This window comes from Scleropages formosus, chromosome 1 (assembly GCF_900964775.1).
Source record: "Scleropages formosus chromosome 1, fSclFor1.1, whole genome shotgun sequence".
NCBI lineage: Eukaryota > Metazoa > Chordata > Actinopteri > Osteoglossiformes > Osteoglossidae > Scleropages > Scleropages formosus.
Window position 1 is genome coordinate 21,881,475 of NC_041806.1, and position 27,196 is coordinate 21,908,670.

Here is a 27,196-nt window from a genome sequence, read left to right on the forward strand (position 1 = left end):
TTGTGCTCGCTGAGCTGAACAAGTGCTACGAGTCGTAGAGCTGCCGCATTGGAGAAGCTGTCCAGCGTCCTGCACTGACTCCAGACACACACACACACACCATGTTGCTGCGAGCTGCTTTCCTGCTCTTTGCTGGGATTGTACTAATCAGCTATGTCTCTGCACAAAGAATCAGAGGTAAGTCTGCTAGAGCTATTATAGCAAAATTGAATAAATCATAACACTATAAAAAGATTCTCTCCTAGATTTTTTCTGCTGTTACTGGTATGCTTGTTTAAAAATGTAAAATACTTATCCTGGACACATGCTGCAGTTTTCTGTAGGTGCTGCAGTGCTAAATAAAAAATATTCTGTACCTATTGCATAAGAACCTGCAGAAACATAAATAGACCCATATTTGTATAGAAGTAGGAGGCTGTTGAAAAATCCATGTTGTGCAGCAGCTGCCTCATAGTAATTCTATTATTGCCATCTCACCTGTAGCCCTCAGAAATATTCCCTGGGTGCTCATAATTGCAAAGAAATGCCACTTGCATATAGTGTGCTGTTTGCATGCAAGGATAACAATGAAGATTTTTTTGAACTTCAAGGTTTTACTGCAAACATAAACAGTGACAGTGATGTCAAATGAAGATTCAGGTATTTCAATTATGCATCACACAAATATGACATCTGGTTAAATTTTCCTCTCCAGAATTACTGATAATATAGCAAACACACTAAAATAATTTAGGTAACTGTGAACGAGCTGTTTTTCAGTTTAAAGTACAATGAAAATGCTGTGAAATAACCAGTTAAATTGTCCTAAATACCATCCCCCCGATGCATGAGTAAGAGTAAATTCCAAGCAGATGCTTCAGTACATTAAAGTGAGAGCAAACTATATTTAAAATGCAGCTTCTTTTGACATGGTTGGCTAAAAATTGATTTCTGAAAACATAAATGCAGAATTTTGGAATACAGAAAAAAATGCAATCCATAAAAACTTTGTGATTTCTGCCTGTGGTTTGTATTGGCTTCACATGGTTTTTACTAACAGCTTGGAGTTCTGCTTGTTCTAGTCATTATTCATGTTGTTGAAGTAAAAAGCATGTCAGCCTTTGACCAGAATGCAGTTACAACATGAGGAAAAAGTACGGCCAATTTGAGTGTCACGAGTGCACTGTGTGACTGTGTCTGTGCCCATGAAGACCTCCTCGAGAAGATATATTTCACGGTCCTTGACCAGCTCCATCAGAGATGAGAAACCATCTATGAAGATTTTTGTGACTGTAGATGTTTGTATGGGGCAGAAGGTTGCATCATAGTCAGTGCTGCTGTTGCCTTTGGACTTAGAAATCACAGGTTCAAATCTCACCTCTTTCAGCAGTTCCCTTGAGTGAGGTACTTGCTCTGAACTGACATGGTACAAATCCCACCAGCTGTATAAAAGTAGGGTAAAATAGTGAAGGGGGCTTAACACTGTGAGCTGGTCTGGAGAAAAGTATCAGGTAAATGAATACATGTTATGTAAACAGTATAAGGCTCTTTGAACAGCTGGTGTTTTAGACCATCAAGAATTGTGCTTGTGTTTGACATCTACATGTTATATCTCATTTTTTACCTGTGTCTCATATGTCAGTGTCAAACATGTGTTTTGGCTGCATTGTGTGTGAGATGGGTTTGATGCTCTGCTTCATAGCTGCATTTGTCATCCAAGAGTTTCATATTGCTTTGTATGACACCCCATTAGTTGGACTGTGTTCAGCAGACGACTGTTTATTTTCACTGTGACAAACACATTTAATGCATTAGTGGTTCGGCTGTGCTTGACAAGCCGGTGTTTGGGTGCTTTTTCATAGGCGGGTGATCAAGATGTGTGTGATAAATTGGTGTTTGAATCATATTTGTTCCCCTGCCCCTGCTGGAAGCTGTGTCTCTGTGGTCTGCTGGTACCGTCATCATGCACGTCAATTAGATTCTGACTTAATCACAAGCAGTTCTGTGAGGGAATGAGGGCCCTTAAGTCAAGCACATGTGCTTCAGATGGGACGGGGGGGGGGAATGATCCCATGAGATGCGATCAGAAGAGCTGTGGTGCACAAATGCTGCAGAGCTGTGCACTGTTAGGCTTGGGATTCTTTTTTCCTGATACCTAACAGACCTTCCTGTGCATGTTTTCCCAAAGAAAGTTCTATATATTAGTTATCAAGACATGATAAACCAACGACAAGGAAGGCTGTTGTTTTGGTTGGAATTTGTCCCTTCCCTTATCTCCAAAATGAGTTATTTTGTAAGCTGTTTCCTCTCTTAAATCCCACAAAATGGTTTTATAGCTGTACACTATTCATAGATTGCTCAGTATCTCTGATTAGATCATAGTTGCTGGTGCAACAGGATTTTAGATCTGACTGTGGAACCTGTCCAGCAGCAAGCAGTGTTCCTCTGTGGTTGAACACAGTGATTCTTCATTCACGTCACTGTCTGTTTTGTCATGATCACTGCCTATAACTATGCAAAAATACCCTCCTGTGCACCAGACGCGTTTCAGTCAATGAAACAATTGCTTCACTGCTGAACACTGTTGAACAAGGCAGAGATATAGACTCTTTGTGTAGTCACTGGATGGAGATGCTCAAAGCACCCTGATGTGGCTGTATTTATCACCACTGCTGGAATGTGTCTTTGGAGTGCGGAGCATAGATAGGACCTGTGAAAAGACAGCCATTGTCTCTGGGAGATGTGCTGCTTAGCCTGCGATGCTCTGCCAGGTCCCCTTTGGTTGTTGGTGTTGGAGCTTGGGTTGTTGCAAGCACCCCTTGGTATATGCTATTCCAAAAGATACTCAGATGAGTCCTAGTCATTCATCCTGCGTGTCCACTCTGTACTATGATGTTAGCCTCTAGGATCCAGCTAAGGAAACTCTGTGTTCTGTGCTCTCTTCATTGCCTCTGCATATTTGAGGCTTGAGTATGAAATTTTTCAGTTAGATCCAGCAAGACCTGACCCAATATACTCAACCTTGTTTTTAATGGGTTTCGTCCAAATTCTTTGTTTAGAAAGGACTGATCAGCTGGAAAATAGGTGCAAGAACCTGTTGGATGGAGTCATTCAGAAGACCAGAACTGTTAATGTTTTTCACCCTCTGGCTCAGGATTACTTGAAACCAGCTCATTTCAGGCTCAGACAGTTCAGCTATAAAAACCATGCAGGGAAGTACGAAGAAAGGACTTGAGTGACAGTGGGCGCCAAACTGTCAAAACTGAAGATAAGCCTTCTCTCATGAGCAGCAGGGAGCCAATAAATTCAGAATAAACTAACAACATTTGATTAGATGCTTTCATTGGATGGGATCTGTATGTCAAGAACATACTTCATTGTTTGCCAGAGAAGTTGGATTAAAAAAAATCACACCAACCCCAAAAAATAGCAGATACCAATAATAATTTAAAAAAATAAGGTCATTTATATGTCACACACAATTTGACTGTTGTTAAAGGTTTATTAAGGTAATGAAAGCTATATTTCCAAGGAGAATCAGAAACACACAACTGACAAAATACAACACACAAAAGGATGTCTGGGACATACTTTGAGTCCTCGACTTAAGGAAACAATTGGGATCAGAAGGAGCTTCTAACTCGATCTGTTTGTACACCAGAATCACTTATACTACTCTGTCACAGTCAATAACAGCTTAATAATACAGATAGCTCACACATTGGTTCTGTAAAATCCTCAGGTGAAACCGTAATTAACAAAAAATATTCTCAGTGCGGTGGTGCAGTGGGTTGGGCCACAGTCCTGCTCTCCGGTGGGTCTGGGGTTTGAGTCCCGCTTGGGGTGCCTTGCAGTAGACTGGCATCCTGTCCTGGGTGTGTCCCCTCCCCCTCCGGCCTTACGTCCTGTGTTGCCGGGTTAGGCTCCGGTTCCCCCGCAACCCCGTATGGGACAAGCGGTTCTGAAAATGTGTGTGTGTATTCTCAGTATGACATTTATTTATTCATTTTATTTATTCCAAGCAGGGGTGCAGTGGTGCGGGGGGTTTGGCCAGGGCCTTCTTTCCAGTGGGTCTGGGGTTTGAGTCCTGCCTGAGGTGTCTTGCAATGGACTGGCATCCTGTCCTGGGTGTGTCCCCTCCCCCTTCAGCCTTGTGCTCTGTGCTGCCAGGCTAGGCTCTGGCTCACTGCGACCCCACTTGGGACAAGTGGCTTCAGACAGTGTGTGTGTGTGTGTGTGTGTGTGTGTGTGTGTGTGTGAGTGAGTGAATGAGTGAGTGAGTGAGTGAGTGAGTGAGTGATTTATTCCAACCACTTATCCAGTGCAGGTTTTCAGTGGTACAGAGTCTATCCCAGAAAGATAGTGCACATGGCAGAGTACATCCTGGATTGTTTATTGTCTTTTATAATCCTGAAACAACATTAAAACTAAATCTAATTTAAAATGACTGAAAATACAAAATGTCATCTCTACAACCTCTGACTAAATGTTAATCAATGATTTATTCCATAAAATGTGCAACATTCGTCACCATCTGGCAACTTTAAACTTATACTTTTATTATCCACATAATAAAGTATTGAATATAGATTTAGTAAAAAAAATATGCTTTAAGAATTTTTCTTTTAACATTTTTATTAGCTTCGAGCTGCATTAATTTAAAACTGTTTACGAATGACTAAAAATAAATTTCTTCATTTATAGAAAGTGATTGATGACTATTGACTGACTTATCTCATAAAGACATACAATGTTCCTCATCTTACTATTGACCACAGATACAAACAGCAGACATGAGCTGTAAATGCTGGGACCAAGTTGAATTACTCTGGGCCACATTCCCATTCTGAAAATCTAACAAAAAATAAATCAGTGTTTGTATTTCTGAAAATCCTGTCTCAAACATCCTCAATACAAAGGCCCAGTGAACCCCCATACAGTGCATTCCAGCTTTCTCTGTTTCAGCAGCTTTTTCACAATAAATTCGCTCAAATCTTTGCCAGTTTTAGTCGCATATGAATGGAGAGAAGAAAGCCAGAAGTATTTCTTTTATATAATTTCCTTGTTGCAGAAGATAATGAAATGTGCAGTCATGGGTGAAACAGTAATCAGCTGAATGTAATTAATCAAATACCTTTCATGGCATTAGAGTTATATGGAGTTCAGTTCTATTATTAACAAACTGACTGGCATGCAGACATGAGGGCATGTGAACATATCTTGCAGCACTGAAACAATCAAATGTAGTTTGCCACCTGGGTTCCCCCTGGGTTCCCCTTGGGTTCCTGGTTCTGCTGTGGATATTGACCCAGCCTACCTGAGCAGAGATTTAAAAAGAGATAATTTTATAACTTGCTGCTGAACCCGTGTTGCTTTGGCCTTGACAGGGATTTTGTCCTTAAACCATTAGGTGTGTAACTTTATAACAAAAGTATAACATTTAAAAAAAACTTAAGCCACTGAGCCACTGTAGTTTTCTTCATACGTGCCCTCTGGTTGAATGCCAGATGTTTGCCAGTGTTTTTTAATATCCGACAGGAACAACGAACATTGATTTTTCACAGATATCACACCTGTCTTTTTTGGATCAGTGAAAAGTCACAACATCACCAGTATGAAGCATAATAACCATTAATATAAATGTAGTTTCCATGACTGAAGGGCTATTACAAAAAAAAACTTTGGAAAGGTGTGTGGTTTATTTTTTTTTGTACATCACCACTTGTGTGACTGTTTTCATTCCAGCAGTCCCTCGATTCCTTAATTTTCAAGCCACGAGAGACGAGAAGGAGCCGCAACACATATGTTGGCTGTTTTCATGTGGAAAAAATGTTGAAGAGGAGCCATGTGTTTTCTTTCGTCTTCTCCCTGGTTTAGGCCACATTCGTTTCAGCTGAGAATCCAAGCATCTCTCTGCACTAGCCACCCGCTTCGGCCTCTGGATGGGTCCGGTTCTGTCAGTGCCATCAGTTGTGTCCTGCACTAATCTTGTGGTCAGCTCTCCAACTGCACGATTGAGCCAGTGTCCTGGGACCGTGACCATACCGATGTCGGAGGGCTGTTGCGTCATGCTTGGCACCAAGGGATTATATCTATCGCGATGTTCACTTTCAGTGCTCAGCTTGACCTGAAGGACTCTGAATTAATAGCATTAAAATTTCCATCGGCACTGGACAACTACGCACAACTGCCTGCGTTTACTGTATATTCCTTTGACTCAAGGATTCAATGGGTTGCAGTGACCTTGGGTCATCTGTTTTTTTAGTGTGGCCTTTCGAATTTAGGCACAAAGATTTTCAAAGTCACAGAAAAGACAGAATGAAATGAATGGAAGTGTGAACTACTAAAGGTTCTAAGAAATTTGGGTCAAATCAGGACTACTTCTCCCTTCTAAAATCCAAGATGATGAAAGAAACAGCAACTTTCCCCTGAAATTAGAAATCATTATCCGTTCAATGTACCATTTTTCACTTTTTTTGCCCAGAAACAAAGACTGAAAATGAAATGGTAGCTGAGTGGAAAATGCATTGAGTCCTCTTAATTTAACCACCATGTCATAAGTTTTTACTCTGAATCAACACTGAACTGTTTTTATTTCAGTTTGCTTCTAATTTGCACTGGGAATATGACCAGAATTGTGCGCCCAGTATACCTCCTTCAGTACTCGGTTGACTTGGAAGCCGTTTGCAGCGCATGCAAAATGCACTGTTGTTTAAAAGTGTTTAAAAAACTTCTTTATTAATAGTTTTGTCAAAAGAAATGAGTTGGTGTAATAGTTATTAAATGTTATTAATAGTTTAGCACAAGTACGGTCAAGAAGTAAAGTAAAAATATAATTAAAGCTCAAAATCTTTCCTGCTCATGTTACTTTTATTTTTTAATTGTTTGAAAAGATGACGACATTAGCAAAAACTGAACAGTCCAGTATATCCCTAAACTGTATAACTTTGGAAATGTAAAAAGTCAGGATTTTGCCCTGTGCATTATGAAGTTTTTTTTCTGCACTCCATTTTAATTTAAACTCGTGGTCACGTGCTATGCATGGAAAGTTATATCCTTTTCCATCACTGTTCACACAGTCAGAAGGCAGAACATGAAGGTGAAAATCAATGCCACCGGTGACACCATCGTGCTGAAGTTCGTCCGCCCCAGTCCCGACGTCAAGCTGGAGGGCTACATCCTGGGCTACGGAAGCAGCATGTTCTCCAAACAGTTCATCCAGCTGCCTGAAGATGGGCAGCCGTACGAGACGGAGATAGGTGAGGTCATCAACCACGCGATGCCACAGCCCTTAAGTTTCTGGTTGCTGACCAAGCAGGGTCCATCTGTACAAATTTAGCTTGAGCACCAAGCGCTAAATAATGACACAGTGCAGGTCGGCTTGTTACAGTTTTTCACAAATACAACGTGTCTCACTTTGTGATCTAAGACGATGTGCGTTCAGAAAGACATTGACCTAAGATGCATTCCACTCCCATTGCTCTTCTGAACAATGGCCTTCAAAGGATCCATCGTATCAGACCGTGAACAACAGGAAATTTCCAAGAGTCTCCAGAAAACGGTTAAAAGGGAACAACACAAATAGCTTTTGTCTGCGATATTTTTCTTTCTTGTGAACCTACACTTGCTTTGTTGTGTCACAATGCACTCTCTTTCACTTTCCAAGGAAGCCTTCTGCTAATGACACATCTTAAGGAATGTCACAAATGATACTCGAGCACATTACAAACAGTACAGACCATAAAGGCCAAATCATTTATGCCTCTGGTGTTATAACGACTTAGCAATTTATAACTTTCCTGCCTTGATTGCTAACCATTCATTAAAATTACCCTCATTAGATACAGTGAGCATTAAAAAGATAAATTAACCCTATTTCAAAATACCATACACATAGTAATTTTACAAGTCTGTACCAGACTCATCATGCCAATGGCAAAGTAAATCTTGCTGTGGAATCGCACAGGCTAAAAGAGGTCAGCGCTGAATATCGAGGTCACGTCATATTACAGCAATTCATCATATTACATTATGATACATTAAATTACAACACATTGCCGAGCTCTAGCAGAGAAAAGAGAGCGTTGTGGTTTTCTTAGATATTAATATTGCTGAAGAAAATGCTCTCATCCACAGGCAACACAGCAGACTACTGTACACCCTAAATCACCAGGGGAAATCATGACAATATTTCATATCTAAAAAATTAGAGTAAGGTGATATCAGATCGTAGATTTCATAGAGATCTTGGGGAGACCGAAAAAACTGTCAGTTGAAAAATCAGTTTTCTCATAGATTCTTACACACATACTACAAATTCACATTAGATGTGCAAGAACAGATCTGTAAAACTGAAGAGTCAGGCCCCCACAGGAATATCAAACCTGCGCTGCATGCTGACACACACACACACAGTGCCTGCAACCATTTGCCCCGAATAGGGTCACGGCGAGCTGGGGCCTGACCCGGCAACGCAGGGTGCAGGGCTTGGGGGGGGAGGGGACACACACAGGACAGGATGCCAGTCCATTACAGGGCATCCCAAGCAGGACTTAACCCCTGACCCACCACAGGGCAGGCCCCAGCCAAACCCGCTGCACCACTGCACCCCACCCCACCACATTCTTATCTCTTTTTAAAAGGACTTCCACTATATGTTCAATATGTAATTAGTGAGTGCATGAAATTTGAATGTGATATTTAATGGGAACCATTTGCATAACATCCTCAAACTGTCTGTTGACCAGGGCAACTGGGGACATCACTGTCTTCGACTGAAATATCTTCATGTCATCATGTTTTTTTTTCATTTGGCAGTTTTTGGTTGCTGTTGGCAACTTGTGATCCCAAGTGCCCAATGTTCTAATATTTGGATCCGCATGTACAGCATTATTTGTCGATGTTTGTACATTTAATAATTTTTTTCAGCTCAGGCTACAAGCTGTTTTGCTTTGTCTCTGGTTGTTTCCTAAGGTCACCCTCACTTCATTTGTGCTGAAAGCCTGTATGGGGAGTCAGCTGGCCTTCCTCAACTCTCTACACCCTCATCGCACTGTCTATAAACATGAGATGTTCCTTTCCATGTATCCTGAAAAATATACTAAAAATGTGCATTTTTTTCTATGATATGAATTCAGATGCGGAGCCCAAGTACTTGATTGCCGTTCAGCCCATTCCAACCAATGATGTGAAAAAGCAATGCAGAGGTGAGCACAGGGCTCTGCTTTTTAAATGCAACATTTACATTAACAATTTACCATTTGCCTCCAGAGTTAGAGAATCAGTCAACATGTGAATGTGCGCCTCATGTGGTTACAAATCCTGGTGGGGTCGTTCATTTTCCAACCCCAGTTTCCACAAGTTCCACACATGTAAGACTGCACATGAGTTAATGATCGGGGTCAAGATGGAATTCAGGCACGCTGCTTGTGGGCAAACTACATGGTTTGTTACATCCCACATGTACCACGTAGGGGTTGCTCTGTTCTATAGGTCTGTCTGGATGACATCATTGGTTGAGATTTGCTTCTCTCGATCTGTATTTTATACTTTTTAGAATTTCTGACTGCTGAAGTATTGCCACTGTGTTCATTTAGGCAAAGTTAACTTGGAGAAGCCCCTCCATTTGATCATTGGCACAGTAACCCCTACATCAGTGCTGCTGTCCTGGGGAACCTTGCTGAAGACACCTTATGAAGAAAGTGTCATGAGTGATTGCCTGGAGGATGGGTGAGTGAATAAATATAGCCAAGGAAACGTCTGGTAGTCGCTTCACAGTCAGCCTTCCTGAATAATGTCTTTAACATGAGAGCTTCCAGTTCCAAGGAGCTGTCAGGTAGAGGCAGTGTGGCTGTTTTCCAGCATTTTAAATATCCTTTTGGTCAGAAAGTGACTACACATTTAGTTTTGATAAATCTTCTGAGCTGACATGGTCCAAAACATTTGGTGAAGCCTTGATATATTAGGAGCACATTTAAACTCCTTTGAATGTAATGGGATGAGCTCTGTAGATCCAAACTGCATCCCTACGACTGACTTAGGTCATGTGGCTTTTTCAGCTACAAGCTCAAAATCAGTTCTCTTCCAGCCTGTCATGGCATAAGTGGATATTTACATTTATTTATTTAGCAGATGCTTTTCTCCAAAGCGACTTCCTTATGCATAAGACCATGATATACGAGACCATAGATTATAAAACTCGTAGTAGTGTCATCAATTAATACTATTACTGAAGGCAATATTTGCCAAGGATATAAATAGAAAAATAATAAATAGGAATGTGGAATGATCTGTACATTTATATTTATTAATTTAGCATTTGCTTTTTGCAAAGCTAAATACAATGATTGTTATTCATGACTATTCTTATTATCTATATGTATTTGTAGACACCTTCCTCCAAGGCAGCTCACAGTCCGTATCAACTAGTGAGTACAAGATAGAAACACAGATTGCACTTGAGGACAATTATAATAGCTGAAATTTAATAAAAAAAATAGAGTGAGGTGTGAAGAGCTGCTCTGATATACTGAGAAGCCAGTCCACACTCACGTCTTCTGATTTTCCTCCTCTAGAAGGGAACGGACTGGAAAAATCACTGGAAAGCTTGACCTCAGCCTGTTCTCAAAGTGTCTCCTATGCCTTGTCTCCAAAATGTCACTCTTTTAAATTTATTGCCTGTCTACTGCTGCAAGCATTTCTTGAACACTTGAGGAAATACATGAAGGACTGAGACATGATCTGTGGATACCAATGGACTGTTTGATGTCTTTGCCAAAATTAACAGGATCCCTTATAATAAAAGATAGTTGAGCTTAACAGCTCCTAGGTTGCGGGTTTGAACTGGGCTCCAGTTCTGAGTGAACAGGTTCATGTTTCTGAAGACAGTTCTATATTCCCACCCCAATCCTCTTGTGACCCTGTGAGAATATCCGGCAACAGACTGGTATCCCATCCAGGCTCTTACAGACTCTTTTAACTGTTGGCACTATTGTAACCATGTTGTGCATCTTTCTTGGCGAAACACAGGCATTACACTGTCAGATACAGAGAAAGGAGCCGGAAGTGGAACTATCAGACCTGCCCCACGAGTGACACCGTGATCGACAACCTGAAACCAAACACTCAGTACGAGTTTGGTGTTCGGCCAAACAAGGACGAGCGTGTGGGTACTTGGAGCAAATCAGTCGTACACTCAACCAACAAGGAAGGTACAGTCTGCCGTTCGTATTCCCTCCTTTCTGGACACAGAATCTCTCTAAAGTACCACTGGTCATGTGTTCTACACACTCATATGACCAACACGGCTGTGTAATCATGCATGTACTGCCCCTCACTCAAAGCCCTGATGCAGACTTGTTCAGACCAAACATGTGGCCTTAATAAATCTTTGTAGAACATAAAAGTAAGTGAAAACTTTCATTAGAAAAAATACAGCTCAGCACTGAAGTCGGCTCTAAGATCACAGTTATATGTGGTAGAACCAACTACTGCCAACATAGATGGCGTCCAAGTTTGTACCGCCAGCATGGAAGGAGTCTGGCACCAGGACAATATTGTACGCAGAGAGCGAGCGGTCCGTGCTGAGATCAGTGTGTGCGCAGTGTACCTCAACGTTCTCTCTTGTAAAACTCATAAAACTTCATCCTGTTGACCCTTACCAGATTTTACTTTGTTGTCTGGTTTTATTTTACAGACAAAAGTGTCCAGAAACCATATAAACACAAGAAGCCAGTGGTACGTACCCCCCAGCAATGCCCGCATGCTGCTTCGTGAGAAGGCTGCAAATGATCCAGCCCCTATAAACCTTTGACTGCTTTTATAGGCCCTAGAATATCTGACTTTACCATTTCAATATTTTCACAAGCATTTCACAAGCACTATTTTTTTGTTTTGTTTTGCACCGATGGGAAAAAATAAAGCGGTGAAAGAGGCTCCGAGACTCAGTGAAGGAGGCTCAGGCCTCCGTAGCGCTGCCTTGCCTTCCCATTTGTCTCCCAGATGTGATTCCAGCCCTGTCTCTGATACAGACCTTTTAAACTGCTGCTCTCTCAATATCTTTCTGGTGCTCGTCATCTCATGGAGCCCATACTCTTGGGGCCACAGCGCCACGAAAACTGCCTCTATACACATAGTATTTTATAATAATAAATGAATTTATTAATTTATAATAATAAAATAATAAATATTAAACAATTTTTACATTTAATATTTATCCTGCTTCATAGTAGCAATATTGTACCATGGTTGCTATATTATTGCCACTCTGTCTGAAAGCAGCTGGATGTGTGTAGCAATCCTTTAACACAGTGAATCCAGACATGGCACATGGACCCTGTGCTCTTGAAAGTGGAAATCTGAATGAAGCAGATGTGTTTGGGGAGGATGCTGTTAGTGTACTTACTACACTGCTGTGCCGACAGTGCGGAATTCATGCCGGAAAGTAACATGCAGAGGAGCTTGACAACGCAGAAATAATGAGTTTCTGAGTGAATATTTGCTCCTCTTTTTCAGAAGCCAATAAATTCCGAACCTCGATCAAACTTCACCCCTAATGGTAAGAACTGATGCCTTTTTTTTTAAAAAAAAACATATGGACACTTTATTCAAGACAATAATTTAGATAGATATGGAAAGTCTGACAAGCAATCAGTTTTGCAAATGTGTAGCTGATGAATTACTGATAAGCTCCAGCACAGATTAGTGTCTACATTATGTTTTTAGATGGATTTCACATGGGACAGCTGGTAATGCAATGGTTAGCGCTACTGCCTTTGGACCCAAGTGTTATAGGTTGGATTCCCATCTCTGGCTGTAGTACCCTTGAGCAAGGTACCTACCCAAAATTGCTCTGGTAAAAACTGCCCACTTCCATGAAGTGGTAAAAAATTGTAAGTCACTTTGAAGAAAAGAATCAGCCAAGTGTCTTCTTTGTTCATTTCAATTACAGCAGTAATCATATTAATTGTTAGTTTGCTGGCCAAGAGAGTTTAAGATCCCCAACAAGGTAGAATAAATTGGACCAGTGAAGAAAAAAAACTCATTTTATGTCTCCCCCCCAGTCCTGCAGAACAGGACCCAGACCACAGTAACTACCAAAGCGAACCCAGCCCTTCCTGGAGACTCCAAGACACCCTTTGGTACTTGTCTTTTCTCCCACCAAGTTCCAGTCAACTTAGCCATATGTTCCATTAGCACAACATATTTTTTGAAATTGTTCACCTCCCCTTTATTATAACAACGAAAAATTCCTGGATATGTAGGACTAAAAGCTTTTTTCGACCAGCAGCCCTGCCATGCCTGGTCATTCTTGTGTGATTTTACTTTTACAAAGTTATAAAGACTGACACTATTTTTCTGCAGCACCACCTGCAGGCCACCCAGAAAGCCCCCCAGTCACAAGAATGGCTGTGCCTCATTGGCCACAGTTGCCCCAGGGTAACAGAAAGACACTTGCTGATGTTGACCCATTCAGCTTTAATAGCAGTGTGTCATTGCTTGGCTTCGTTTGTTGCACCGCTGTTGGGGGGGTCTGGGAGCCTTAGCTGTTGCGGCCGCATGTTCGCATGCCTTGAGTTCATAGAAAGTCCGACAACCACAGTGATGATCTCGGAGGGTCAGTCACCATAGGGTCTGTGGTAGAATTAAGTAAGTATGAGTGATCCTGGAGTCTGGCATCACTGCAGAGGATCACAAATGTTATTGTTTCATTTTATGTTTCACCCATGCTGCTTATAGGATTTTGAGAAGATTCTGCTTGTTTTTGCTGCAGCCACATCAGTCATGCTTTCCATCGCTTGTTTCACTTTGTCCTTAAAGCTGTTCTTGCCCATCAGTGTTTACCCATGCAACCATGGCAATGTTCATTGACTGTTTTATTGATTTATCTGACCTCTTATTCCCCAGTTGTCTTCTCCTGCACCATATGAATTGCTTAGTTGCTTTAGTTTTCAGTAGCCATTTACAGTCATTGATAGTAATCCGAGTGTGTCGTCTGGTTGAAATACAAAATGAGTCTACTCAACACAGTATAGCTTTAAGTCTGTCTGCTGTAGACAACTGAGATACCAAGAAGCATTCAGTCAAAGCTCATCAGCTTTATTTGATATGTACAAAATGCACTCATTAATACTTTAAAGACAGCTAGTAGTGTAGTAGTCAGTACTGCTACCTTTGGACCCAAAGGGTACAGGTTCAATTCCTACCTTCAGCTATAGTACCCTTGAGCAAGATACTTCCCCTAAATATTCACACACACACATTTTCAGAACCGCTTGTCCCATACGGGGTCACGGGGGAACCGGAGCCTACCCGGCAACACAGGGCGGAAGGCCAGAGGGGGAGGGGACACACCCAGGACGGGACGCCAGTCCGTCGCAAGGCACCCCAAGCGGGACTCGAACCCCAGACTCACTGGAGAGTAGGACTGTGGTCCAACCCACTGCGCCACCGCGCCCCCTCACTGCCCTAAATATTGTTCCAGTAAAACTGTATAACTGCATAAATAATTGTAAGTAGCTTAACATTGTACGTCGCTCTGGAGAAAAGCGTCAGCTAAATGTAAAGCTTTTTTTTATTGCGATAATGGTGTCGTTTCAATGTGCAGCCTTCGATGATCATGGCTCTTGCTGCCTCTTGTCTTCATTCACCTTTTATTATTTTCCAGTGACAGTACTGTGTTTTGAGTCTGCGTGAATGTGTTGCAAGCAAAAACCCATTTTTATCCTGAAAAAAGCATCAATCCGATCCAGCCAGACGAATCCTTCTTTTCTGTCTTACATTGCTCGTAAAATATATTTAAAATTCTAGTGTTTCCATCTTTGGAGCCTTCAGTTCCTGGCATGTGGCCTTAACCACAGTGAGGTTCAATTATGTCGAAAATTGTCTTTGTAAAATTTTGAATCTTTGACATGTCCTTAAACTAACTCCTTAAATATTTGAGGAAAAAATGACAAAGAAAAAAATTAAACAGAACAGAGTTTATGTTGGTACTTAGACTTGAAAATAATGAATCTGAATGGCACTCGGAGGTAATGGTTTCCATTAAGAGAGGGTTTTTGCTGTTGTAGGGATTTTATGTGATGAACTGCAATTCACTATGTATCTTCTTCTGAACTGTCTTCTCCAAGAGATGACATAACAGCTCATTCAGTCAAGGTTCCTTTCTCTTTCTTTCTTATCCAGGAAGAACAAACAATGCTAGAAATGTCTCATCCCATTCTGAGAGCATGCATCCCACTTCCCCCCGCCTCCTGCCCACGAAACCCCCCATTACAACCATCACCTCTGTCCCCACACGTTTTCCAAGTGAAAAGCAAAGAGCGCAGCCCCGGGCACCAAGTCCCAAACCAACCCAGAAGTCCTACAGTCCATCGGGTAAATCCACACTTGCAGATTTTACTGTTCTTGTAATGTTCTCTTTTTTTCTTACTAATAAAGGTTCTCTCTGCTGAACCAGAAGTTTCTCTGTGGCCTGCTGTGAATGAGCACTGATGAGGCACTAGCCTCCATGTGGACACCATGTGCTCCCCCCATCTACCTCAAATATAACAGCTCTGTTTCTCACCCAGCTGTTGGCGATTCATGGGAGGGACTCCCTCTGGACAAACCTGCCCCCACCAGTGGGACACCCACAGATTATAGCTGGGGTAATGGTGACATCAACATGCTAACCACCTGACCATTTCTGTTTTCACCCAGGCCCCTGCAGCACCACAGTCTTTCTCGTCTAACTGTTGTCCTCCATTAACGTTGGTCCACGTATTAACGGCTTTCCCATTTTGTTGAAACTACCCTTCCTGCAGGTGCAGTGTGTGTCTCCTTCCACCACCTCTTATCTGGCCATCTCTCAGGTTCCCCCTGTCTCCTCAATCCCCACCCTTCAAGTGCCAGTCATGCACAATCATTTGTGTCAAACTCATCTCCATTGTGCTTGCATAGCCATTTATTCTTGCAGTCCATGATCAGTATTCATTTGAGAACTTACCTTAGGGTTGGCAGAGAATTTAAGCAAAATACAAATTGGACCTAAAGCATCCAGAGGTATTATTTAAAGTTGAGACACATAAGCCAGATGGAACATGGCTTCCTGGACATCTTTGACAAAACATTGTACACAAAGCAGACATTAACTACATAATGATACTGAAGACAAAGTGTTGTCTTGACCTTATTCCAGTATCTCAGTCCCTAGGTTGTCTTAGTTGCCCATAAGACCAGCTGTCAAGAGAAAGTGAAGTCAAAGCCAAATGTAACCATTCAGAATTAGACTTTGGCAGTGAGAATGCACTGACCGTCATGTATTAAACACCTTAATCATTCAGGTTGCAAGAGTTTAGTCACAAGAAAAGGCAACGCCGAGCTCCTTTGAGGGACCCATGCTGCTGTTCTTTCTGTTCATCCAGGTAAAAATGTGCTGAGAAACGTGACCTCATCCACGGCACGTGTCCCTTCAAGCTTGGCCGTTACCGTGGCAGCCAGAAACCTGATGTCTCCAGACGGGGACATTCTTTTCTCGCCCTCTAACAGCATGAGGCAACATTTCCCACCCAGGCCGACTAATTCTTCCCAGACTATGAGGACACAAGGGGGTAATGGAATCTTTCTTCCCCCTCTAACACCATCCTCACCCTACCCACCACCCAACCATCCATTTTTTCCAAATAGCGATTCCGTGTAGCCTTCCAATGAACAGCACAAAATTTCTGTGGTCTCTTTGCTATTTTCAAAGAGATGTCTCTTCAAAGTGTCAACTCTCCGCTTCCAGGACTGTCTATGTTCCAAGGGTAGTTGCCTCCAGACATTAGTGCAAAACCATCATGGTGGCTTTGAGAACCCAGCCCCTGCCTATAGGACGTGCTGTATACCTTCGGAAGTCCTTTACCTCTAGTTACTTGTATTTCCTTCTCAAACTCTATGTACCAAGGGTATGCAGAGCCAGGTATGTGGCTGTCTGTCACACACTCCGATATGTGGTACTGATGTTCTCCCATCCTTGCTTTCATAAACAGCTTAGACTTGATGAAGACTGTTAAAATGATTAATGCCACCAGAATATGGAATGCAGTAAGGATTTGCCAGAATAAGCACCAATGGGAAGACAATCCCTACTGACTGGATGTGATGAAAATTGCAAGAAACAATTTTTTGTGCATAGACTCCAGTCTTTGTTTAAAGCTATTTCTTCATGATTTTGCTTTGTATTTGTTGCAGCTGAAGATAAAAACGGTTTTTATCTTTCTTGTTTTTTGTTTTCACCTGTCAAGTTTTGGTGTTGGACTTATGTTTTTTGGATGACTTGCAGGATTTTCACCTTTTCCTCCAACAGTTAATGGTGAGGAGTATATAGGAGCCTCTCATCCCAAACCTATCATGTGGTCCAGATTGCGACCGGGTAAAATAATTGATTATTTCTTTGTGTCTCTCACTCATTAACCCATTGTAAATAAGCTCCATTGCAGGGGTCAGTGTTGGTGTCACAACCCATCTGTGTTGTGTGCTTATGTGTGTCACCCATCCTTTTCTTGATCCATGCATTTTGTTTTCTGCTGTTTGTACATGGGGCTTCCTTACAAGCTTTTGCAGACCTGTTCTTGTTATGGGCTTCAGCAGAATATAGCCAGGATCATAAGCGTTCATCTCAGCATTGATGGCAAAGAACCATGAGGGAAAGAACAGTGTTGCTGATGAAAAGGATTTCTCACTGGTTCATTGCTCTCAGTATTGTGGGTTTAGTCCTGGCTCATGCTCAACAGCAGAAACTGGTTCAGTTTCAGAAGCCTTCAAGGAGCCCACGGGTTCACTGGAAGCTGATCTACATACTCAAACACTCAATCCCTCTGCCCACCTCTGAACGGCACAGTCAACCTGCCTGTCATTCAGAAAATAAAATATAAATTATCTGAGAAATCAACCGATAAGTTGCCTCATAGTGTAATATCAGGCAATAACAATGACACAGATTTATTGCTTTTATCTGGTTTGGGCCCATCCATGGAAAGGCATGTTTCTGTGTGGATGGATTGTGAAGTTTCCAGACTTTGGTGAAGGACACCAAAAGCTTGTGTGTGTTTGTTAGTGCACTGTTTTGCATAAAGCATGAGCTTCTAGCTCCACTCCTGTTAAAAGCAGTTTTTGTCCTTCATATACATGGTATGTCCATAGGCTGTCTTAGTGTGTTTACATAAATCTGAGCTTTCTTTGTTCTTGTTGTCAGCGTCTGTACACAATTTTTGAAACGTCTGATATGTATAAAGTGTTAAATGTCACTGTGTGCTGTAATCACATCCTTGTCTCCTTACCACATGCAGTAAAGCTACTTTTCTCAAGTACCACATTTTACTATCTTTGTGCCAGTATTTTTAGATAAAAATACAGAATACAGAAAAAATCTATATTTTGCTTCACGGGATCCATAATAAAATATTTAGCAAAGAATGAAGGTGAATCACAACATGCTGACTTGTCAAGAGCTTAAAATTGTAAAGAGATATCCTGAATAGCATTAATTCCTCAGGGCTTGTTCAACAATTGTAGAGATTAATCAAGATTATGTAAATTGTCCAGCATTATTTAATTTGGATGGGTAATATCCCATTTATTTAAATGGATGCTTTTTGTCACATTGATCCAGGGTAGCCTTTGTACAAACTACTTTCAAAGAAGCACAAATCAGTTATTTTGCTGCACCTGGTTTTAACACCAGAACTTTTCCCGCAGCAAACAACTCCTTGTTGGAAGACATAAAGCCTGAGGTCCAAGATGTTATTGGGTGGTCAGAGCCATCACTTGGAGATCCTCTCTATGGTAAAAGCATGAGCAGATGGCCTGCATCTTGTGCTGCATTCAGCAAGCGCCATTCGCATTGCGAGCTCTACCACTTTGGTCATTGCATGAGCCAACATGCTATAAGGTCAAAATCCATAATGTAAATGTAAACTTTGCCATTATTTCTTTGTGCAATTGCCATCTCCACCAAAGGCTTTGTTTGGGTCTTTGAACAATACTTTTCCTTGAAAAGTATGTTGCCTTTTTTCCATAAATGTATTTTGTGAACGTTCAAACCTTTCATCTGACATTTGAATTTCACTGCTGAAGTTCACTACCAACCAACCCAGTTGGTAATGAGGTTCTCTTTGGAAGATTTGTAATGTATTGAGATCAAGGTATTCAGTATATTGTTTGTTTGGATGTTTAGGATTTTGGTATCTTAGGTGTTAGGTGTTTAGGGTTCAGTATTTATCCCGCATGCAATGACAAAACAAGCAAATTATGGTATTTATTATTTATAATATATCAATCACATTTAAACTGTGTCGAGACACAACATGCTGTTTTGTGTAATAAAACAATACGAAGCAGTTCATTTAGTAAAGTACGCAGCATTCACAGTGTGCAAAGGGAAGAGTAACCTTGAATTAATATAACCTCGAAAATAATAATGTTACAGTTAAGCAATTTATTGTTAAATCATATGCAAAACCAGAAAAGGAAAAACATTGGAATTCTTTGGAAACTTTTAGGAAGTTAATTGAGACACTTTTTTGTACATTCCCAGGAATTACAGCATTAGAGAAATATAGGGTGATAATTCTTTCTGGGAAGACAGAATCATAAGTAGAAGCATTTTTCCTGTGCAACATCAACAGTTTCCTGTTGAACTCAATACGTAACTGCTTTGGTTTTAATACCTGATTGATACCTCCAGATAACCTGTTTTTGATGGACGGTTTAATCCTTCGTTAGATAAAACCTGTTAACCTGATACTCACAAAAATTGCTCATCACTTTCTGGTGTTACTGCAGGTAGATGGAAAAGTTAATCTTGGTATACATTATTATTACTAATAAAAATAATGTTATTTCATTTAGCTGACAGTTTTCACTAAAGTAAATTGTGGGTTAGGTTTGTGCGCTAAGCTACTTCTAATGATACTTTTGCAGCTGAATACCTTTTTTATTGTAGCAGATGAGGGTGATTGCCTGGATCTTTTACTTGCAAGATGACCGCTCTAAAAATTATTCTACTGGCTACACCCGGTAGCTACACACAGGGGACGACTGTGCCAACTGACCAAGCCTGATTTAATTCCTGATTTACAGACCACACCTCTAAGCTTTAAAACACCTTCTTCAAAACTGTTTTCTTCCAGAGGTTAATTGGATTACTAATTCTTATTTTTTTTCCAAAACTGTCTCTCCTTTCTACCATGCTGTTTACCTGTTCATTTTGTCTTGAACACGGTTCATGTCCTGGTCTTTTCATTTTTCTCACAATGCTGAATGTTTTCATTTTTTAATTATTTTATTAGGAATGAGAAATAGAAAAGAAGAACTATTCACCTAAACATTAATTTTTAAGCATCACTTTAATTGTGTGGCTGATGATGCATTTGCCTGCGTTTCCCAGGAAGCCCTGCTCAGCGCCCCCCAAACGCAGCCAACAAGAAACCCAAACTGTACGGAAAGCCTGGGGATAAGGGTAAGGCTCAATGGCTGCATGTCCCTGGTATTCATACAGCAGTATTGGGGTCATGGTACACATAAGCACAACACTGTTGGGTCAAAAGCGTCTTCATAATGTTTTTACTCATCTGAATGATCAATCTACTCATCGCCCAAAACAACGTTAGGTTCTGTACTCCTCTTTGCTATTGTTTCTAGTTCGCCTTGTTTCGCTCAGTGGAAGCCCTCATTCTCTTAGGGTTTTTCCTGCTGGTGGTGATCTTTGTTTCTCCCCATTTCTTGTCTTACTGTATATGCAGTTTGCACTGGTTGAGCCTGGTAAGATAAAAGTAGCTGCTGCAGCTGGGAGCAACAGCTGGAAATGGGTGAGAACCAGCAAAGGGCAGAGAGCTCAAAAGTGGACTTGTTCCCACAGCAAACGTTCTGTCCCAGCTGTGCGACATGCCAGCACGAGTGCAAAATGGAATTGTTATCAACAATATTAATCTTTGTCCTAGGGGAATGAGTTTGAATTTTTAAGGTTCTATGGAGTAATTTTAGTCAGGCTTTTGTCCTCATGTTGTTCTGTGATTGAAACTTCATGGGAAAGTTAGATGCCAGCACACACCTCTTCCCATTCAAGACTTTTCAGTGAAAGCCATATACATCAGCTGTACATCTGAAGGAAGAAATATTTTGATATTCCTCAAACAGTAGACTAAAGGTCAAAGGCAGACTAACTGCATTCTGAATCCCCATCTCAAGCAGGGAAAGCAAATGACCTGAAGCAAATGGAAATGACATCAGTTATGAAACCCAACCTGCCACCTGCCACACCAAAGCCCACCAAACAAGACCGGAAATACACGATGACGACAGCAACAGCCACCCAGGTGGTCAATGGTATGAGCCTCCATCAGGATCGTGACTGCTGGACAGTGTGGTGACCACCTGTGTGGGGCAGGAGAACAAAGTGTGGCCTTCAGGGCAAGAGCAGGTGCTAGATGCCTCATGAAGCCCTCAAGGTGTGAGTGGAGCTCTGGGAGAGCTGGCTGGGAACCCTAATACTCTATAACAAACAGTCATTTATCATATTGAGTGTTTCCAATTACAGGGGGGGTGCGGTGGCACAGTGGGTTGGACCGGGTCCTGCTCTCCAGTAGGTCTGGGGTTCAAGTCCCGCTTGGGGTGCCTTGCGAAGGACTGGCGTCCTGTCCTGGGTGTGCCCCCTCCGGCCTTACGCCCTGTGTTGCCGGGTAGGCTCCGGTTCCCCGCGACCCCGTATGGGACAAGCAGTTCAGATAGAGAGTGTGTGTGTGTTTCCAATTACATTTCTGGAATCCAGCTGAACATCATTTAGAGTGCAAACATGCTTCAAAACATGTTACTACAGTTAATTAAAGCAGACTTTTAAAAATTTAATGAGCCCGTGTATGTCCCACTATGAAATGATACCATTACTCTTCATTATGATAGCATAGTGGTTAGAACTGCTACCTTTGGACCCAAAAGGTGAAGGTTCACAACTCATCTCCAGCTGTGAGCAAGGTACTTACCCTAAATTGCTCCACTTAAATTACCCAGCTGTATAAGTGGGTAAATAATTGTAAGTAGCTTAACATTGTCACTTTGGAGAAAAGCGTCAGATAAATGTAAATGTATTAGTCTCCGCATGACCAGCATGTATTGACTGTAGTTCATAATATGCAGCCTCCTGCTTTCTCACAGTGACCCGGTTCGACATCTGGGACAACTCATCTGTGTTCAGCTCTCGCCCAGCATCAGACGTGGATGCAATGGGGAAGAAGCGATTTGTGGGTAAGGTAGTCCATCCTCACTTTTTTGAGCAATGAGAATGTTGCTTTTTCATCTACTTGGAAACTTAGCTTTTACATTTGAACCATTTAGACCATCATATCACGGTGCTGAAACAGTAAACACCCCCGTTTGAGATAATGTGGTTTCAGAGCTACAAGTTTTTCATTCATAGAGTATCATCTTTCTGTCACTGAGCAATTAAACCATGTTTTACAAGCTATAATTAGATATGCTGAGGCCTTGTAAGGAAGTGGTCCCAGCGGGGTTTTCACAGCCTTGTCTCTGACTGCAGCCCCTCATGTGATCTACAAGACGGACAAGAAGCCAGACGAACCCTGCTCCATCACATCTTCCCTCAGCTACTTCTCTGATGAGGAGACTGTGGAGCAGAATGTGACAAGTCCTCCTAGACTGCCACCCTCCAACCTCACTGTGGTCACTGTTGAAGGGTGCTCCTCTTTCATCATCCTGGACTGGGAAAAGAGTGACAATGAAACCACAGGTGGAGGGGATGAGGGAAAAGGAGGGAAAATTGATTGGGAGACATTTTGTGTTTACAGCTATGTAACGAGTATGTAAATAAGTAGGGCTTGGATGTATTAGTATGATTTGATTAGTTTCATATAGTGAATATGATATGATTTACATTGTGAACATTAGTGATACCAGTGCTAAGATTTATGAAAAATTAACTCCATCACTGTTGTGATACAGAGGAAGGTTTTGATTATACCAAATTTCATCTGCAACTGTTTATTCAGGTCCTTCATCATGAAACAAAATGTACAAACCAACAATACTGTGAGAACTTACATGTACATCTTCATATCAACAAGATGACTCCACTTCTTGCAGAATATGAAGTGATCTCTAGAACAAAAGGCCCAGATGGTGAGGAAGTCTCAATACTGACCACCAACCAGACGCACACAGCTGTGGAGAACCTCAAACCAGAGAGCAGGTACCATGAGATGTAGATGTCCAACATTCTGCAGCTAATGATGGAAGGAATAGAGGAAAAGCTTTGTTCTGGAGATATGGTGGTGCAGCGAGTAGCTCTGCACAGTTTGATTGGGTGTAGGTTCATTTTAAATTGGCTGTGGGAATTTTTTCCATGTATCCACAGTCCAAAGACATGTGAGTTAGGTGTGGTGTATCTAACCTTGTTTAATCATTATAAATACTAGTTATTCATTCTACGTTACTTTGGAGCCATGAAATCCATAAATATTGGAATTGCTCAAGGCTGTATCTGAACCGCTTGTCCCTGTTAATTCAGTGGAGGATGGAGAAGAGTGCAATGTTTTTCCTATTTGTGTGTGATTTTAAAAATCAATAATTTCACCGAAAATATCTGTTGATATGAAAATTTCTCCACCTCTACTTTGTTTCCACTGCCACACAGCTATGAGTTCAAAGTGAAACCAAAGAACGAGCTGGGAGAAGGCCCAGCTACTGACCCGGTGTCATTCAGCACGGAGTCAGGTAACCAACTCTTACAATAACACACGCAGATAAGAGGCCCACATCCCCAAGATGTTGTCTGCCAGCCATGCCTGCTAAATTATCCAAATAGTTGTTCTTTCAGAAATGCATGCACTTAAGTGAGCCCAATTATCTTAATCATTTCCGCATGGTCACTTCAGCGCTGCGGCTTCCACTCCATGTAGACGGTCAGACCTTGTACTTCTATTGCGCTGCTTTCTCTCATCTTCCTTAGCACAACGTCTATGAAGAAAGTGTGAACAAGCACATTCACAGTCTTGCCAAAATTATAAACGATGAGCTCCCTGATTTTCAAATATTTATTTCGGTAATATTGTTCATTCACATTGACTATTTTTCCTTTCTTCTAAGTGAAGACTTCATGTGAACACACAGTAGAATTATTGATCTCTGTGTCGCTGATGTCTCCTTGTTTTGACCCGTAGCGGATCCCAGAGTAAGCGAGAATGTCTCAGGTGAGCATCTGTGGCCATCCCGCCGACAGCTTTCCTTCCTGGTCCAAGCGGCCCCTTCTGACTAATCATTAATTCAATGGCTGGTCTAAGAACTCCTGGTGGATGTGGAACCTTTGGAGAGTCCCACTACTGAGGAACGAGCTCCCAAAGCTATGAGTTCACTTCTTCCAGACTTGACACCCAGCCAGGCCAAACACTGACAGAGGAGAAGCAAAAGAAAGCTTTCATACAGTACTTTGTCCAGGACAAGCTATTACCACACAGTACATAATTGTCCTGTTGAGGATATTATGTTATTTTGCTGTCAGCTGCATTCTACAAGTCTATATATCACATCAAACAGAAAGGTAGCTCCTAACTTTATATTTTTGACCATAACATTACTCATTGAAATCTGGTGTAAACAGGATTTTATAAACAGAAGGTAAATGAAGCAACAGTAAAACAAAGCTTAGATGGTTCACTTCTCCTTTACTCTCAGTACTGCCCTGAACTCTATGACAGCTTCTTCTCAGCCTTGCCTGCCATTACTTGTTTGAACCAGGAAAAGATGCCATCTGGACTCAGTTTCCATTCAAGTCGGATTCCTACTCTGAGTGCAATGGAAAACAGTATGTGAAGAGGACATGGTATCGCAAGTTTGTCGGCATCCAGCTCTGCAACTCCCTGAGATACAAAGTCTATCTGAGCGACTCCCTCAATGGTGTGTCTCTCTGATCCACGATCAGTTTATCCATGTCATAGTGTTTCTGTCTCAACATACACTGCCATCTTCTCCCCCTCTGTAGGAAAGTTCTACAACATTGGGGACCAGACAGGTCATGGTGAGGATCACTGTCAGTTTGTGGACTCCTTCCTTGATGGTCGGACAGGCAGCCAGCTTCTAGCTGACCAGCTTCCTTCCAGATCTGGTACTACTCCATTGATGCGATTCCTCAAAATATGCAGTTCCATTATCCATGAACATGCCACACCCATAAAATCATGACCAGATTCATATTTAATGCTCCTTTGCCACTACTCAAGAGATTTGGATTGACTGGATTTCTAGGATATACTGAATACTGTAAACATGACTGTCTAATCTGCTTAGAGAAAACCAAATAATATAATTTTTTGGAACAAGTCTGCTTGCACCTCTCATATTTTGGTTTTCCTTTTTTTTTTTTTTTAAATCTTTCTCAGGATATTACCGAGCAATGCGCCAAGAGCCAGTCAACTTTGGCCAGATAGGAGGCAACTCCCACATCACTTATGTGTCATGGTATGAGTGTGGAATACCCATACCTGGGAAGTGGTAAGAACTGCAGGTGTTCCATGGAGATGGCTTTGAGGAGTACCTCACTTGAGAGAGTACTTGGGTTGGTGGTCTTGCAGCTGCCCGAAACTGGTACGGTCATACGCCTCCATGCATGTATAGAAGTGTACAGAAATTAAACTTCAAGGACTTGTGTTACAGCTACTTAGTCACATTATTTATCAGACGTTGACAAATGACCAAATGAAATGCAAGACAAAAGTTACTTTGTAAGAATTGTGAAATGTCAGATGTAGGTAGGTAATTTAAAAAAATATGGGGAAGCTGGCTCCCTGATAGTTTTGCTAACTTGTATATTATTTATCAAACAGATGTAATTAAATATTCCTTGTGGTAACCTGCCAGAGAGGTAGAAAGAGGTGGTTTACTTTACAGTGGCTTCTTTGGAAGAGAATGGATGAATACAAACGAGTGTGGTTGTTCACAAACCAGGAGCGGAAGCCACTTCACACAAACTTCAATTCAGACCAAAAACAAACACGCATTCATATATCTGTTAGATCCAGTTGCAGCTTTTATAAAAGTTTGGCCAACCCTGGTCCTCACAAGCTACAAACAGTTAATAATAGTAGTACAAATATGTATCAACCAAGGGGTGAGTGTCTAGACTATTATATCAACAAATCATTTAAGAGCTAAGGTACAACGAAGGCCAACAGAGAATTTGGTTTTTGTGGGTTAATAACTTGTTTTAATGTGTCACACAAGGACACATACTACAAATTCACATTAGATGTGCAAGAACAGATCTGTAAGACCCCCAGTCAGACCCCCACAGGAATATCAAACCTGCGCTGCATGCTGACACACACACACACACACACACACACACACACACACACACAGCAGAACCTCCTACAATTTCAACATACCGCGTTTGTTTTGGCCTGCTCTGTCTTTTCAGACTAGGAGGTTTTACAGTTGTAATTTGCACAATTTAAATCTATTTATATGTATATGGTGTGAACATAGCATTCTCCAACACATTTTCAGGGGGCAAGGAGAACCAACCTTTGAAGCCGGTGATCCACCTTTAAAAAGTGTCTCTATGCATTTGTCCTCCCATCCAACACAGCACCTGTGCATATGTCTTAAATATATGTAGGAGCGGAGTAAAAACAACAGATGATTATACTTTGCTATCAGGGTTCTATATTTTGTACAGAAATACTCGTGATCAGTTACAAGAATTTTGATTTTTATGGAATGTGTCACAACGAAATATACGTTTTTGTTTTTGACATGTATTATCATTCATTTTGTATATGTAATTACAATAAAAACTTCCTTTGTGTCTCTTTTTGTAAATTCTTTTTTCCTCCTCTTCAATTCAACTACTAGAAAAGGAACTGACCAAAGGTCTCTTCACATTTCAAACCATTTAAATGAATTTAATCATAAATGAAAGCTGAATATTTGGACTGTGAATATTTAGACTGTATTTAGACAAAAATAAACAGTTTCTTTGGAATGTGTAGGAACACCTACTGACCTGGAGCTAAAGACAAACATCAGTCAACAGCAGCAACACCGACGGACTTAACCCATTTACAGTATACACATTCCTGCAACCTTTAAACAACAACCTTATCTAATATGAAAATAATCAAATGCATACTTCATATTTATGAAGCCATCTTCACAATCCCAAAACAACACTTTTTTTGGTTATATGAAG

General features: G+C 41.3%; 1 protein-coding gene across 6 annotated transcripts; it reads left to right on the top strand.

The window, feature by feature from the left end:
* On the top strand, positions 1-27,155 carry LOC108933164 (target of Nesh-SH3-like). Of its 6 annotated transcripts, none has more exons than XM_018750015.2 (24): positions 1-177; positions 7,059-7,238; positions 9,117-9,185; positions 9,576-9,708; positions 11,008-11,189; positions 11,675-11,715; positions 12,493-12,535; positions 13,041-13,118; positions 13,342-13,416; positions 15,163-15,354; positions 15,549-15,626; positions 16,383-16,568; positions 17,282-17,371; positions 18,697-18,783; positions 20,387-20,458; positions 21,187-21,324; positions 22,150-22,239; positions 22,532-22,741; positions 23,095-23,200; positions 23,645-23,724; positions 24,171-24,200; positions 24,745-24,903; positions 24,989-25,111; positions 25,386-27,155. In XM_018750015.2, the coding sequence occupies exons 1-24, from the start codon at positions 102-104 to the stop codon at positions 25,499-25,501; spliced, it is 2,634 nt and encodes an 877-aa protein (XP_018605531.1). In that variant the 5' UTR covers positions 1-101; the 3' UTR covers positions 25,502-27,155. The 6 variants fall into 6 exon arrangements, with proteins under 6 accessions (XP_018605531.1, XP_018605532.1, XP_018605533.1 ...); XM_018750016.2 differs by having other exon boundaries at positions 21,190-21,324; XM_018750017.2 differs by having other exon boundaries at positions 17,306-17,371.
* Positions 27,156-27,196: the final 41 nt, after the last annotated feature.

Bases quoted from the DNA above. Each gene is read 5' to 3' on its own strand.
- LOC108933164 (XM_018750015.2), top strand. From the start codon at position 102: ATGTTGCTGCGAGCTGCTTTCCTGCTCTTTGCTGGGATTGTACTAATC. The intron at 15,355-15,548 runs GTAAATCCACAC...TTTCTCACCCAG, and splicing joins GAAGTCCTACAGTCCATCGG to CTGTTGGCGATTCATGGGAG. The intron at 23,201-23,644 runs GTACCATGAGAT...ACTGCCACACAG, and splicing joins AACCTCAAACCAGAGAGCAG to CTATGAGTTCAAAGTGAAAC.